This window comes from Candoia aspera, chromosome 17 (genome assembly GCF_035149785.1).
Source record: "Candoia aspera isolate rCanAsp1 chromosome 17, rCanAsp1.hap2, whole genome shotgun sequence".
In the NCBI taxonomy this organism is placed as follows: Eukaryota; Metazoa; Chordata; class Lepidosauria; order Squamata; family Boidae; genus Candoia; species Candoia aspera.
In genome coordinates, this window is record NC_086169.1 from 2,769,561 (window position 1) to 2,785,689 (window position 16,129).

The 16,129-nt window shown below is 51.9% G+C and overlaps 1 protein-coding gene across 4 annotated transcripts in view; it reads left to right on the forward strand.

Moving 5' to 3' along the window:
- The first annotated feature begins 3,349 nt into the window (after window positions 1-3,349).
- ATP8B2 (ATPase phospholipid transporting 8B2) overlaps window positions 3,350-16,129 on the forward strand; it is a 29,848-nt gene continuing 17,068 nt past the window's right edge. The window contains exons 1-9 of one of the 4 annotated variants that reach the window (XM_063316585.1): window positions 3,350-3,565; window positions 8,303-8,370; window positions 9,715-9,773; window positions 11,020-11,133; window positions 11,937-12,035; window positions 12,608-12,669; window positions 13,405-13,477; window positions 15,170-15,240; window positions 15,494-15,573. In XM_063316585.1, the coding sequence (XP_063172655.1) occupies window positions 8,340-8,370; window positions 9,715-9,773; window positions 11,020-11,133; window positions 11,937-12,035; window positions 12,608-12,669; window positions 13,405-13,477; window positions 15,170-15,240; window positions 15,494-15,573 (589 nt within the window). In that variant the 5' untranslated portion in view covers window positions 3,350-3,565; window positions 8,303-8,339. Of the gene's footprint in view, window positions 3,566-6,124; window positions 6,254-8,177; window positions 8,371-9,714; window positions 9,774-11,019; window positions 11,134-11,936; window positions 12,036-12,607; window positions 12,670-13,404; window positions 13,478-15,169; window positions 15,241-15,493; window positions 15,574-16,129 lie in introns of those variants that run through there. The other 3 variants (XM_063316586.1, XR_010068810.1, XM_063316584.1) reach the window with 3 other exon arrangements.

Here is a 16,129-nt window from a genome sequence, read left to right on the forward strand (position 1 = left end):
AGGGCTAAAGTTGAAAATTAAACTCCACAGTACTTTTGTAATGTGCCATCCCACTGAACTACAAGGCGCAGAAGGCACATCCCACAGCCTTGGGAATGGATAAGTTTAGGCAGCATCTTGATAACTTCTCCCCAACTCTATGGATGTTCCCCAACCAAAATGTGCTTGGGCGGTAATGCACATGCAGCCTCCAGCCTTCTCTTAGCCACATCGCAAGCTGGAAGCTTTCCATCTCTCTCCCCGAAAGGAACCCTCATCCTCTTGATTTTTAAAACAAGCAAAAAGAATCCTGGGGACTGGGGAATTCTGGGAGTTGCAGTCCACATGTCTGAAAGTTGCCAAGGTTGAGAAGCACTCAACAAGGTTGAGAAGCAATGCAGAGCTTCCCTGAACTTATGACTCCAAAGCAATATGCCAGGCAAGGCTAAATCAGCCCCGCCAAACAGGGAAAGAATAAATAGGCAAAAGAAGCTCTTTTCTTCTGACAAAGAAAAAGAGGGAGCAAAATCTTAAGAAAGCTTGCAGCCTCCTTTGCAAATCAGCTCTGCTGAAAGATGCTGGCCGAAAGGGGTAAGAGTGTGTGTGTGCGTGTGTTTTGCACACCATGCAAAAAAAACTTCAGTCTTGGAAACTGGCAGAGCTCTGTTGTGAATTTTTAAAAAATGTTTAAACAACCTGGCAGCATTTCCACATTCCCTGAACTGCTGGCTGCTTGGCACCCAGCAGCACAGCCTGTCCAAAATCAGCGAGAGGCGGCATCAGAGCGGGCTCCATTTCTGCCGCTAGAGGCTGTTGTGGCCTTTCCGTGGGCTTGTGAGCACAGGCTAGGCCTCCTCCCACTGGAATGTGGACTGGCAACTCTGGGCAAGGCCTGGCGTGTCTGGGTGCCGAGATCGAGAGCCAAATCAGCATCAAAGGGATCCTGGAAGGAGCTGTAAACAAAGCCTCCCCAGCTGAAAGCTGACTTCCCAGCTTCCTTGCTCATTTCTCAGCGGCTGATAGTCAAAAAGGAAGCGCAGCAGGAGTGCAAAATGTGGCATTTTCCCCATCAACAATAACATGCCACTTGGAGCCATTCGCCCCCATAGAGTGTAGCAGTTTTTACAGACTTTTTCGCTTTTATTTATTTATTCTCAGTTGCTTTTAGGAAAACACCTGTATCTCTTGTGAGCTCTGGAGGAACACCCTATGTGTTGAGAAGCCAAAGTTCTCCTTTTGGGGGAAAAGAAAACTAAAAAGGAGAAAAAAAAAATGCTTCTTTTTTTTTCTCCCCATCCAATAAAATACAAAAGGTTCAGTTGTTGCTCTCCAATCAGAATGACTTAGTTTCCCTGAACATAGCTAAATTTTGCTATATTGTCTGCAAATTAGGCAGACCTCGACTGCCCATTGACGATTCTATCAATTTGTAAATATATTATCATGTTTTGTTCATTTCATTTAATGTATTTTTAATGTATTTCAATGCATTTCAGTGTACTTTTTTTAAAATTTGTACTTCTGGTCTGTGACCATAATAATAAAGATTGAAATGCAAAAGGTTGGCGAAATTGAGGGCTGGGGGGAAAAATGGGCAAGAGGCTTTGAAAGCATCAAGTCCCGGTTCCTACATCCAGCCGGTCCAGTCTGTGACCCAATCTTCCAATCTTACCAAATGTCCTCGGGTTGCATCACCACCCAGCAGAGAGAGATTACAATTCGGCTCAACAAGCCACGGAGCCTCCATGGATGGAACAGTGTACCTTGGAACAGCCTGTCAGTGCTGCCCCTTTGCTCTGCAGGGGGAACCCCCTCATCTTCATGGGCGTGGTCTTGAGAAGGATGGGGGTCCCCATCATGAAGGGAGAAGAGATTTAGGGGGAAAAGGACACATTAAAAGGAGGAGGAGAAAATTGCATTATATGCAATAGATTGCATTGTAGGTAATGTCTTCCCTCCCCCCATCTTGCTTCAGCATTGGATGTTGTTTTAATTGGTTTTGTACAATGTCTTATCATGCGACATGCTGGGCTTGAGGAATCCAAGGCTGGGGTTAAAATCGCTGGAAGAAACATTAACAATCTCAGCTATGCAGATGATACCACTTTGATGGCTGAAAGCGAAGAGGAACTGAGGAGCCTTATGATGAAGGTGAAAGAAGAAAGTGCAAGAGCTGGTTTGCAGCTGAACCTCAAAAAAACCAAGATTATGGCAACCAGCTTGATTGATAACTGGCAAATAGAGGGAGAAAATGTAGAGGCAGTGAAAGACTTTGTATTTCTAGGGGCGAAGATTACTGCAGATGCTGACTGCAGTCAGGAAATCAGAAGACGCTTAATCCTTGGGAGAAGAGCAATGACCAATCTCGATAAAATAGTTAAGAGCAGAGACATCACACTGACAACAAAGGCCCGCATAGTTAAAGCAATGGTGTTCCCTGTAGTAACGTATGGCTGCGAGAGCTGGACCATAAGGAAGGCTGAGCGAAGGAAGATGGATGCTTTGGAACTGTGGTGGTGGAGGAAAATCCTGAGAGTGCCTTGGACTGCCAGAAGATCAAACCAGTCCATCCTCCAGGAAATAAAGCCAGACTGCTCACTTGAGGGAATGATATTAAAGGCAAAACTGAAGTACTTTGGCCACCTAATGAGAAGACAGGACACCCTGGAGAAGATGCTGATGCTGGGGAGAGTGGAGGGCAAAAGGAAGAGGGGCCGACCAAGGGCAAGGTGGACGGATGACATTCTGGAGGTGACGGATTCGTCCCTGGGGGAGCTGGGGGTGCTGACGACCGACAGGAAGCTCTGGCGTGGGCTGGTCCATGAAGTCACAAAGAGTCGGAAGCGACTGAACGAATAAACAACAAACAATGTCTTAATTGTTAATCTTATTGTACGGGGCTCAGAGTCCCTTCGCTTGAGATGGAGGGCCATATCCTTTTGACCAGTGAAGGAAGGAAGGGAGGAAGGGTTGGAAGCGCCTTGGAAAACGGGGCGCGCCGAAGGGAGGCCGGCCGAGGCAGGATCGGAGCGCTGACGGGGGAGCCGGGGTCCGACTGGATGACCTCGGAGGGACCCAGTACGGCTGGATGGGGGGAAAGGGCTGGAGGCTTGGCGGGGAACGGCTCGTCGCCTCTGCCCCCACCCCGGGAAGGCCTGGGGGAAGGAGGCCCGGAGGGGAGGGGAGGGGAGGAAGCGCCGATCCACGGGCGCCCAAGCAGGCGAGGCTCCTCGGCCAGCCCCCGGTCGCCCCGCCGCCACCCGGAGCTGCTTCGGCGAAGTGCGGCCCCCCGGCTCGGCCGCCCCTTTCATCACTTCCGCCCCTCCCCTGCTCGCCTGCCAGCCAGCCAGCCAGCCAGCCAGCCAGCCGGGGCCGGCTCGGGGGAGCGCGCTTTCGGCCGCGGGGGCGCACGGCGGGCGGCGCGCGGAGCGGCGGGCGTGCGCAACCATGCGCCAGGGCGCACGGCCGGCCGGCCAGAGCGGCGAGGGCGCACGGGCGCCGCCCGCCAGGGGGTAGCGGCCCTGGCCCAGGGATGGAGCGCGGCGGCGGCGGCGAGCGGCCCCTGACGCGGAGGGGGCTCGTGAAGGTGCGCTGGGAAGCGGAGCGCGGGCGCCTCTCCGGCTGGCGACGCGGTGGGGCAGCTCCAGCTCTCCGATCGATTAGCGGGCTGATTGATTGGTTGGTTGATTGGTTGGCGAGGGGGGATGCTCCCCCGACCCAGCGCGCCCGGTTGCCCCCCAGCGGAGCTCGGCCAGCTTCCCCCACCCCTTGTTTTCCTGCAGCAGCAGCTCCCATCATCCCCTGCCCAAGCCGCGTGGACCTCGGGCTCCGGCTCCCGAATTCTTCGGCCGGCGTGGGCCACCGGGAGCTGCGGGGGGGGGGGGGCGCTGAGAGCGGGGAAGCTGGGCCAAGCGAGAAAGAGGGTGGAGGCCTTTTTCCCGGACGGGCGAACGGGTTGCAGGCGAGTCCCTTCCCCGAAATATTGTTGGCTCGACCCCTTCCGTCGTCTTTTGTTTCGCTCCCCAACTTCCCTTCCTTTCCCTTCCCCTAATTTTGCACGTTAGGTTGAAAAGAAGCGGCTTGTTTTCTTTGTCCCAACTTCTAATGGCCCTGATTTGGATCTTGAATCTTGTTGGTGGCGGGGGTGGGGGTGTTAGATCTCCAAGGATGCTGTGGCTTTGCGGTGTCTTTAAAAACAAAAACCATCCCTTAAAGGGGACTACGAATCTAAAAACGAAAGAAAGGAAGCCGCTGGCACCTTGAAACTTCAGTCCTCTTGATCCCCTGCCGTTTCTTGGCCTCCCCATGTTTAAACCCTTTATGCAAGTCTTCCCTCCGCTTAGAAATTGACGCCGGGCTTAGTCGGTGGCAGAGCTCGGCTGGCCTCGCCTCTCGACCTCTCCTTTTGGCTTGGAAACTCAGCAGGATGGGACCTGGTTAGTACTCCCAGAAAACGCCCGGGATTTAGAGGAAACTGGGGGAACTCAGATCACTAAAAGCCAAGCTCTGCAAATTTATTTGCGGACATCTTTATCTGTTATACTCTGCTCCTCTGCTGGCCCCGTGAGAAGCAGCTGTCTTTAATTCTTCCTCTGGGCTTAGAGATTCTCTTCTGACCTCTTCCTGATTTTTCTTCCGGCCTCTCTTGCACATCCCCGCCACCCTGTCCTTCCTCCTGGATTTTGCCTCCCAAGATGCTGAGATATACCTTCCCTTCACCCCCTTCGGGAGTCATCTTCCTTCCTGTTTCATTTTGCTTCTCGAGATGAGGGATCTTCAGCTTTTCAAGCTGTGGAACCTGCCATTTTTTAAAAAAACCCAAACTCCTCAAGGAGCAAAACTCTAGCGGCTGGAAATTGGCCATAAAACAAAACCTGGGCTCGTGGTAATTTATTCAGGCAAATGGATTTAGTAACGGTGTTTGCATTTTTTCCCCCTGCATTTGGTGCGTGGTGGTTTTTTTTTTTTTTTGAACCCGGTTTGAAAAACCCTGTTCCAGATCGCCTACTAACTTTGGCTAGGCCTGGATGGCTCCTTTTCCAAGTTGACGGCTGAATTTTTTGGCTAAGGTTCTCCTTCCTGGAGATTTAAAAAAAAAACCTCCCAGTTTTTAGCGTTCCGGATGGCTTGTGCCAGTCTTCCCTTCTCTGGGATCTGTTTTTTTTTTTTTTTAAATTTTTCTTTGGCTTCTTTCCCAACCTGGAGAAAGAAGCGGGAGGAAGTCAAAATGTTTGCATTCGTGTCGTCTCAGCAGCCGGGCCATCTCAGCATCCGGGCCAGGAGGATTCCCCACCCGGGCGCCCTCTGCCTGTCTGGGACACCGAATCCAAGCCTGTCTTAGGATATCAGGTGGAGGGAAAGCTGGGCTGAGCAGGCCATAGATAATCAAGGCCTGGGCAGCTCGGCTGGGCTCAGAGGCCTCCCCCAAATTCTACCTTTCAGAGCGAGTCGGGGAAGCCCGATGGCAAGCTTCAAAACTAGAAGCTACAATTGCCAAAATGCACCCCTGTGTGCCGGATATCAGTGGATGGAGTTGCCAGCTTGCACAGGACGGAGCTGAGGGGCGACACCCACCCCCCATTTCTTCTGCAAGATTATTTTTCAGGCTGTTGTTGCTTTCATATGCACTTAAAGGTGGCCCTCATCCCCAAATTGACTCTTTAGAACAGTGTTCCTCAACCTCAGCCACTTTAAGATGTGTGGACTTCAGCTCCCAGAATTCCCCAGCCAGAATTCTGGGAGCTGAAGTCCACACATCTTAAAGTGGCTGAGGTTGCTGAGAACCTCATTTTGGCAGAGACGGGGGCCGGCGTGGTGGTGGAAAGAGGCTGGCTTCTTTGCCTTTTGATGCCCTCCCCAAAACAGCTCCCCGGTGTTGGGCTCAACAAAAGCCCCCATGTGGTTTTTTGCTGTTCTTATCACTGGGCTGTTGGTTTGCACAAGCAGCTTGCAATAGCTTCCGGTCTGAAAGAATCGAAACTCAAAAGAGAGATGGTGCCACTTCGTTTCCTTTTCTGTTTTAAGTTTTTTCCTGGGTTGCCACGTCTTTCTTTCAGTTTTGCCACATGGAGGCTGCTCCTGCCTGGTCTCCTGAGGCCAGCAGGATTGGGCGACAGGCAACCCGGGAAAAATTAGAACAAGGATTTCCTTCCTTGCCGTCTGTTTCCACAGCCCTTTCCACTACACTATCCACTTTTGCCTGCTGCACTGGGATTTGCACTCAGACAAGGGTGGGAATGAATTCTCATTAGACTCCAGAACCCATCATTCCCAGGTACGTGTGGCTGATGGGGGTTGGGGCCTACGGTCCTCTGAAGAGCCACTGCCTATTCCTCTCCTTTGGGGCCGGAGCAGCCTCCTGCACTCCGGCATGCTGCGGACCTGTGGTACTACAACTCCCATCATCCAGCACTCCTGTTCTTTGTTGGGGGGAGGAGTCCTTTCTCCCCCCCCCTCTGCTGCTGTCATTTGAAACTCTTGAGTTCCCAAATCGGGTCAGGGCCTGCTGTGTTTGTTCAGGAGGTCAGGGTTAAACCAACCATGGTTTATCGCATGGCAAAAGTGAACCTGGTTAAGCAGTTAAGAGATTTCCAGGGCTGAACTGGGAGGGTGGGAAAGGCGTCCCCTCCTTGGCCCCTCGCAGTACTAGGGGGGTTGTGGGTTTGCTGAGGGAACCTGCGTTACCTAAGAAGATCTAACCTCCATCCAGCTGGGGAGTTGGGGAGAAACTAACCACGACAGTTTGGCACAGCCCCAGCTGCACAGGACGCCACAGCAAAGGGGGCGCCGTGTGGGTGCCGCAAGGGAGGGACGGTTGGTGGAGCACACGGCAGAGGAGCATTTGTAAAGGGGGGGCTCCCTTCTTCTCCCCCCCATCCCCCAGTGGTAGCCCCAGTCTTGGAGATGGTTCGCACTTAGCTTGCGGCCGTCCAACCGATCGGCGGACCCGCGCCTGAGGAACGTCACAAGCCCAGATTCCTGGGTAGCGTTATAAAAGACATGAAATAAAAGTTTTGTGGCTTTTATTTCTTCATTTGGAGCAAGAATAGTGTCCTGGGTGTCTTGTTTCAGAAAGAGGAAGGATCCGTTTTGTGTGTGTGTGTGTTCCCCTGTTTTTTAAGCCTGTTTTCCATCATTTTGCTGAATATGTTATTTGCTCTTATTTAAGCAATTGGGCTGTTTGTGTCACGGCCTCAGTGCTGAGAATTTCCTCCTGCAGTGCCAGCTTGATGCACCATCTTGGCCTCGTTCACGTGTCACACTAAGCGATAGTTTGATTGTGGTTTATGGGAATAACCATGTTGCTGGTTTGTATAACCAGCTAAGCCCTAAGTGGTGTTACTAGGAGTAGCATCTGACCAGTAACCATCATTAGGCTATCTTTCACAAATTGGCTTAATCTCGGTTAAAATTGGTGGTTGTGTTATTACTTGTGGCAGGGAGTTCCACAGCTCAATTCACTTCAGCATGAAGGAACTTTTTGTCTAACCCAGAAGTGCTCAGTTGTACTGGGTGATGCCAGGATCCAGTATTTGGAGACAGGGGGAAAAATTTCCCCACATGCCCACCTCATTCATACCTCTGTAACAAGCCTTGATTGCTTTTGAAATGATTTGAAGTGGAAGGAAATAAAAATTATTCTGACATTTAGAAGCCCCCAGCACTGTATCCTTTCTTCACAGGGTCTCCTTTGGTTGGCTACAGAGGCAGCTCGTTAACCAGGTTGGTTAAAACTTGGTTGGCATTAGCCTCAGTTAATGGAGGGGGGAGCACAATTTTCTTCCTTCTCTTTGTTCCCATCTGAGTTCCTTCTTTTAGTTTTGCGTGGTTTCCTTGTTTTTAAATGTTTTTAACGATTTGTGAACTGCCCAGAATTGCTGGGGGTGGGGCAGCTTGTAAATTTAATAAATTATGGTGGATCGCAGTCCGCCAGATGTTTGGACTGGATTTGGCATTTTTGTCCACCTATCGAGTCCTTCCCAAGGACCTGAGATAGGCAGATGTTTATTATTATTATCGATATTATTATAGATATTATTATTATTGATATTATTATTGATATTATTATTATTGATATTATTGATATTATTATTGTTGATATTATTGATATTATTGATATTATTATTGTTGATATTATTATTGATATTATTATTAATAATATTATTTCTATTATTCACATGTCCTGGAAATCCGGCCTGTCTGGTTAGTTTCTGAGTGGATGGATTGTGGAGATTTGAGAACGGGCTAAGTTTAATAACCAGGTTTAGCATGCTGGTTTCCCTCACCCCGCAACCCTTGTTCTTCTCTCCCTCCCCAGACCCAGCGTCTCCTATGGGCCTGACTGCTTGCCAGCAAATGCCATGGAATTTTGTGCTCAGAAACACCCCACAGGTAAGACCTCCACATCCCAGCTCTCCCTCTGGAGGGAAACAGGGTTAAGGTAGATGCTGCTTAGCTAGAAAGCTCGGTGGGGAATCCGAGGCGCCAGGGTGCAATCCCCGGGCAAAAGCAGGGTGGCCAACTTTTGCACTGTCTGCAGTGAGGGCATCTTTGCGTTTCTTTTCTCTCCCCCCCCCCCCGCGTGGGGACTCGGCGGCCTCGATCTACCTCGCAGGGCTGTCGCAAAGCCTCGCCAGCCTTGAAACAGATATTGGCCACCGCCTGACCCAACCAGGGCTTTTTAATTTGATTTTTTCCCCCCTTGGGGCGTTCCATGGGCACGAACGGGAGATGGGGCTGCCCGCACCGGAATTGCAGCGCCCCCCGCTTTGCTGGCCGTCGCGGGGGAGGGTCCGGAAAGGGGAGGCAACCCGCAGAGACCCCCGCCCTTCCCATCAAGCGGTAGCCTTGGTGACGCCATCCCTGCCCCTGATTGGATGCTGGGCGGCAGTGGGTGGCGCCCCCCCTTCTCCTTCAATGTCAGGGTAGACTTTATCTTCTGCCGCAAGTGGGGCGGGGGGCGCAGGAAAGGAAGGGGACGGGGTAGCTGCCTGTCCCGCCGTCTCCGTCCGGGCCATCCCGGCTGGCCGTAGCTATGACGATCCCCAAGGACATGCCGGAGAAGTGGCCGTGGGTCGCCGCGGCGACCACCGATGTCCGCTGCCAGCCGCCTTGGGGGACAGGTGCGGGGGGGAGCCGTGGGGCAAATTGGAGCCGTAGAAACGGGGGGGGGGCTCTCCGAGCGAAGGCCAGCCGTCCTACCTTTGTCCTGCGACGGACGGACCGGATCGTCGCCTTGCTGCGGCAATCTTGGCACATTACCTCATCTTCCACCGGCTTCCCCCCCGCCCCCCCAGCCCCTTTGCATTTTTTCTTTGTGGAGGGGGGAGATGGCCCTGCTTTTTTCACCCCAAGCAACCCCCACCCCCCTTTCATGCCACCTTCCTCGAAGAGACCCTGCGTCCAGCTGCCGTTGGGGGCAGAGGGACCCCCTTTCCCCGTCCGTTGCAGAATCCGGCAGGGCTTTTCTTCCCGTCTTCGGGGCGGGGGGGGCATTGCAAAGCTGGGGACGGGCGAGGAAAGTTGCAGCTGGAGGCTCGAGCGTGCCCCCCCCCCGCGCCCGGCTCGACCGAGGGGTCTCGAGTCCGCCCCTCCTCGTGGGTCCGACTCAACCAAGGTTTCTTTCTCCCTCCGCCCCCCCGCCCCGGATTAAAGGGGGAAGCTCGCGGTCGTTTGGGCGATTGGCGGCGGGGTGGGGGGGCGGCAGCGGCTAATCCGGATCGGGTTCTCTTCCAGAGGAGGAAAGGCGCGTGAAGGCAAACGCTCGGGAGTACAATGAAAAATTCCAGTACGCGGTGAGTCGCAGCCCGAAGTTGCGGGGTGGGGGAAGATTTTTTTGGGGGGGGGACGCGCGCCGTTCGCTTCTCGCTGCAACGGGGCAATCCGGATCGGGCCGGCGCTGTTGCGCGGGTGTCCCCGATCCAGCGGGGCTGCGGAGTTACATCGCCCATCCGGCCTGGCAGGGGATAATGGGGGCTGCCTTCCGCACGTCGGAACGCGCGGCTTTGTCTCCGGCAGAAAGGGCAGCGGGGTCCCCCCGCTAGGCAAAGACCCCAAACTTTTTTGGGGGGGCGGTCTGCGTGTACACACCATCTTAACCGCCCCAAGACATCTGTGTCTGGGCTCTCTTCCGATTTGATGAGGTCTTTGTTGGGGTGCGTGCGTGCGTGTGAACGGCACCCCGCCGTCGAGGGAGCGAGCGAGTTAAACGTCTGAGTCAGACGCAGCTTGCGGGAAAGCAGACGCCAGCAGCGGGGGTCCCGGGCGATCTGTCCCTTTAGCATCCAGCGGTCCTCCTTGGGGTCCTGCCTTCAGCCTCAGCTCTGCCCCCCACCCTTGAACCCTTCCCCACCCCACCCCACCCCACCCCCGATCTCGGCCAGGATGTGGCTGCGAAGAAGAACTTTGCCGACAACAGACTATCCAGCCGGCACTAATAAATAGACCAGACTCAATTTTTTTTAAAAAAAATCACGGTCTGGAAAGGAGACAGGCAGAGAAAGGGCGGGGGGGGGGCGGGGGGGTGTCTGGATATCCGCCTGTCTCCCCCCCCCCCCTTCTAGGATGATGGATCGGCAGTTGCCCAAATAGAGGGAATGGGAGCCTTTCTGGCAACCGCCCAGAGTCCCTCTTTTGGGGGAGATGGGGGTAACAAAATTTGAATAACAATAATAATAATTACAATTATAAAATAATAATTTGAATAATAATAATAATTATTATTATAATTTAGAAAATGTGTAAGGATTTTCAGAGGGGGAGCATTTATTTGTTAATCGCTTCTGGGGTTTCAGCAGCCCTACATCAGTATTGCTCACCCTCAGCAACTTTAAGGTGGGTGGGCTTCAACTCCCAGAAGCCCACCCACCTTAAAGCTGCTGAGGGTGAGAAACACCACTCTAGTTGTGGCAGGGCAGACATCCAGGAATAAGAAATGGGGGGTGGGCAGGCCTTGCACAGATCCACCCACTCCTGCCTGGGCGTCCCGTTTAATTCTTCCCCTTCTTTTCCTTTTTGGGGGTCTTTGCTGCTCCCCCCCAGAGTAACTGCATCAAGACGTCGAAATATAACGTGCTCACCTTCCTGCCCATCAACCTTTTTGAGCAGTTCCAGGAAGTTGCCAACACTTACTTCCTCTTCCTCCTCATCCTCCAGGTGAGGGTTCTTCCAGGGTGGGGGAAAACAGGAGCACCCCCTTCCTCCCCGCTCAGGGGGCTCCTCTACGCTGCTCGCTTGGGCCCGGGGGTTGGGGGTGCATCACTAAACCTCAGTTTGGCCTAGTTAATCCCCCCCCCCCCCAGAAAACACCTGGAAGTGCCCTGCTTTCGTTTACTGGCATTCTTTTTCTTGCTTTCTGTCCCCAGTTCATTTTTCCTTCTGTTTTTTGCTGCTGTTTTTTCTCTCTCTCGGGTTTTTGGTCTGATGTCCTCTCTTTCCTTCCTTTTTCTCATATTTTTCCTTCTTTCTCTCCTTCCTCCTCATTCTGTTTCTCTCTTTTTCCCTCCCTTTCCCTTTCCCGTTCCCTTTCCCCTTCTCTTTTTTCCTTCCTTCCTTCCTTCCTTCCCTCCCTCCCTCCTTCCTTCCTCTTCCTCTTTTTTCCGTCCTTCTCTCTTTCTTCTTTCCCTTCCTTCCTCTTCCTCTTTTTTCCTTCCTTCTCTTTCTTCTTTCCCTTCCTCCCTCTCTCTTTTTTCCTTCCTCCTCTCTTTCCCTTCCTTCCTTCCGACTTTCTCTTCCCACTTCCTTCTCCCCCCTCCCCTTCCCTTCTCCTTAGCCCCTACTGCTCTGCCTGGTGCTTCTCTTTTCCTCTGCCCTCTGCAAATTCAGCTCCTCTAATCACACTCTTGTATCCTGACCAGTATCTTATTGCCGCTATCCTTGAGCCCCCCACCCCAAGGGAACTCCGGGCCACGGGTCCAAATCACTAAAAGTGCCCCCTCTCGGCTTTCCCTCCCCGCCAGCTGATTCCGCAGATATCCTCGCTGTCCTGGTTCACCACGATAGTGCCTTTAGTCCTCGTGCTGACGATCACGGCTGTCAAGGACGCCACTGACGACTATGTGAGTGCCGGGAAGAACTGAGGCTGGATGGGGCAGCGCCCTGCCTTCCTAAGATGCTGCTTCCTTTCCTGCAGGGGTGGAGCCCTGCACTGGGCAGTGGGTTGGACTAGATGATCTTTAACTTTAACTAGATGATCTTCCAACTTTTCCATTCAGGGATCTCCCCCTTTTTCCTTAACTGGTGGGCGTGCTTTGTGCTTTGCGGCAAAGTGTTGAGCGCCGTGGCCACCTTTTATTTTTATTTCCAAAGGAATATAAAATGTTCGGTGCCCGTGTGCGGCTGCCCTTGGGGTGGGACGTTGGGCAGAGTGTGGAAAACCTTCCCAGCAGAATTGGACTGTCATTTGGAGTACAAAAAACACAGAATCCTGTTGTTCTGTTTAACCACAGGTTTAATCCAGGTTAGGGAACGCTGGGCTGCATTCACCGAAGCGCCGAGCCTTGCTCAGCTTTAACCTCAAGGGGCAGGGGGGGTTTTTTTGGCAGATGGTGTGAACTCAGCCCGAAACCATGCAGGAAAGGCAGCTTGGGTTCGAATTCTCCCCTTTTCACCTGCTACTTTCTGCCCGCAGTTCCGCCACAAGAGCGATAACCAGGTGAACAGCCGTCATTCCCAAGTTCTGATCAATGGGATGTGAGTACGGGCAGTACGGAGCTGCTGATCTGGGGGGGGAGGTGTTTTGGGGGGCCAGGAGAATAGGGGGCGGGCATCGACGTTGGTAAGAGGACTGACTGTAATGCAAACAATGGCTCCTATTTGCACGGGGGCCCACGCGCGATTGCCAGCCGCTCCCGAGCATTTGGAAAAGGCTGCTGCTGATTTTGTTTCTTTTGCGCATCACCTTGGCTAGATTTGAGACGACCATAATGGCTTCCCTAGTCCGAAAGGAAGTACATTGCGGGGGCAGAGAGATGCATCCTTAAACTCCCCCATCCTAATTGCTTCCAATTTATGGAGGCTGTTTCTGGGTCCTGCGGCAAATCCTTGCAACAAGCCTGCGAGGTAGGCTCTTCGGCTTAGGAGCGGCGTTGTGAGGAAAGCAGAACTGCAGCCTGTCTCCCTTCCTCCCTGCACGACAACCCAAGGGCCTTTTCTTACCCGATGATAGCCAAGCGGCTAGTCGCAAAAAAGATTCAGAATTTCCCAGGATACCTCAGTGAGCGAGAGGCTAGATTTCCCATTCTCCAGCCCAGCCTCCTGTCTCTTAGGGGACAGGAAGCATCCGTAAAGCAGTTTCTCATCGGTCGTCGGTCTTCGACGGTAGACTGTACTTAGGCATGGAGGCTCTGATTTTGCCTCCACGAGCCGCCGAGGAGATTTGGAGTCCCAAAGTCAAAAATGCCTTTCTGTGTCCCTTCTCTTTCCCAGCCTCCAGCAGGAGCAATGGATGAATGTTCGTGTCGGTGACATCATCAAGTTGGAGAACAATCAGTTTGTAGCGGTGAGTCCGTGCGGCGTGGAGCGTGGATTGGGGGACGAAGGCTCAGAGCTGCCAGAGGGGGAAAGGGAGAGAGAGAGGGGCTTTCCTTTAAAACTCGTTTTGGATCGACCCTCCCTTTTCCAACCCCGCCACCTCTTTGCTCTTTGACTCCGAAAACGTGCTTTTTCGTGGCTGTCCGTGAAGCCACCAGAACCCGTAAGAGATTTTACCATTATTATCTTTCGAAGGCGGGCTTCTTTGGCACGGCCTGGGTGCGTTGGCGGGAGAGACGCAGCGCCCCAAGGTGGCTGCCAGATTGTCGTTTTTAACGTCACAGCACTGATGCAACCCACAGGGGACAATCATGTCAGTCACAGGAGTGGCGGGTCTGTTTGATTAAAGGTCTATCTTGTCCGTCTTCCAAAACAGTCTGTGCTGGACATGTTGCTCTGTTGTCCAGCTTTGGGCCACCAGACATAGTGACTGGATCAAAGTCTCCAGCCTGAGCTCAGCACTTTCACCCCGCTGCCCTTCTCAGGTATTTTCTGAGCAATAAACCAGCCCAGAAAAACTATTATCAGTAATGGATAATAGTTTTATCCATAACTGATAATAGTTTTATCTGTTTAAGTCACTCCACAAACATTCCAGTTTATCAGCTCTGCAGTGGCTGCTTTTAAAAATTCTTTTGTTCTTCAACCAATGGACTTGAGGAGATGTTTTTTTCTCTAGCGCATGGGGGACTCTTTCCCAATTTCCCCCCCTCTTATCTCTTCAGATGAGTCTGCCTCTCTGGACGTCGCCAAATGTCTTTACAGGTAGTCCTCACTTAATGACCATTCGTTTAGTGACAGTTCAGACTTACGACCATGCTGGAAAAAATGACTTACAACCGGTGCTCACACTTACGACTGTTGCGGCATCTCCGCAGTCACTTGATCATGATTTGGGTGCTTGGCAACTGGTTTGCATTTATTATTATTATTATATTATTATTATTATTATTATTATTAATCAAATTTATCACTGCCCATCTCTCAAAAGGGACTCTGGGCAGTTTACAATAAAACATAAATAAAAATATAAAACTTATATTTTTATATTTTTATTTATGACCATTGCAGCATCCTACTGTCACATGACTGCCATTTTCAACCTTCCCGGCTGGTTTCTGGGAAGCAAAATCAATGGGGAACTGTGTGATTTACTTAACGACCACGTGGTTCGCTTAACAACTGCAGTGATTCGCTTAATGACCACGACAAAAAAGGTCATAAAGTCAGGTCGGATTCGCGTGATGACTGTTTCACTTAGCACCCGAAATGCCTGTCTCGATGGTGGTCGTTAAGGGAGGACTACCTATATGCTGCTCCTAAAATCACACCAGAGCTGATTGTTCCTCCCACTCCTTAAAAGATGGAAATTTTAGATTTAGTCTTTTCTTCTCGGCTTAGGGGTCCTCGGTCTAACCCCCGGCTTATGCCTGTAGACTCAGAAATCCGGATTTAACGGGAACGACAGCGTTAGAGTATTAATGTTAAAACAATAGTCATTTTAAAGACTCTTAATGGAAATAAACTTTTCGAAGTTTCCTTCTGTTGCCTTACAACTCCCCTTCCAGCCCAGTGTTTCTAGGTGTTAGGGCTTCGTTCTAATTAACACTTTGGGTTGATTGGGCAATACCATGCTAGCCAATGACGGAAGTAAATCCAGGCTGATCTGCTGCTGCTGTCCAGCAGTGAGCCTCACGGACTTTGCTACATCGAGACGGCCGAGCTGGATGGGTACGTGCTGTGCCTGTTTGCACACGTGGCGTGGGGCCAGCTGTGCCCTGTCCTTTCAAGCCGTGCTTCTCAAACGCGGCAACTTTAAGACCCGTGGACTTCAACTCCCAGAATTCCCCAGCCGCTGGGGAATTCTGGGAGTTGAAGTCCACGGGTCTTAAAGTTGCCGCGTTTGAGAAGCACAGCTTGAAAGGAGCCCCTTGGAGACCATCTTCTGCCTTCCTGCCCATGATTAAACTGCTTTTCTCTGCAGGGAAACCAATATGAAAGTCCGACAGGCGATCCCGGTGACGTCGGAGCTGAGCGACACCAACAACCTTGCGCACTTTGATGGTAAATGGTTGTTCTTCGTCGAATTGGCATCGTTTTTCCCTACCAATCCAATGACTTGTTTTTTTAAAAAAGGCAGCTTCCTACAATCATGTGCTGTTTTGAGTTGTATCAGTCACAAGGGCTCAGCATTGGGGCTGTGCAGCACAGGTGGCCTTCGCTTAATGTCCGCTTGTTCAGCGACCAAACTTGTGACCACGCTGAACGAGTGGGACTTAGGACCGGTCCTTGAAGTTCTGGCCGTCGCAGTGCCCCCACGGTCACGCGATCGCTCTTTGGGAGCTTGGTGCCCAGCCCGGATTTCTGACCATCACAGCATCCCGTGGTCATATGATTGTGATTTACAACCTTCCCTGCCAGCTTCCCACAAGTAAATTCAGTGGGGAAGTTGGCAGGAAGTCGGAAGTCGTGGTCATGTGAGGTCCTCACTTAATGACCTGTGCGGTCCTCACTTAATGGCAACCAAGGCCTGCTGGAACACGGTCATGCGACATCATGCTTTACGACCATATTGCTTAGCAATGGAAATTCCAGTCTCAATGACCATCATTAAGTGAGG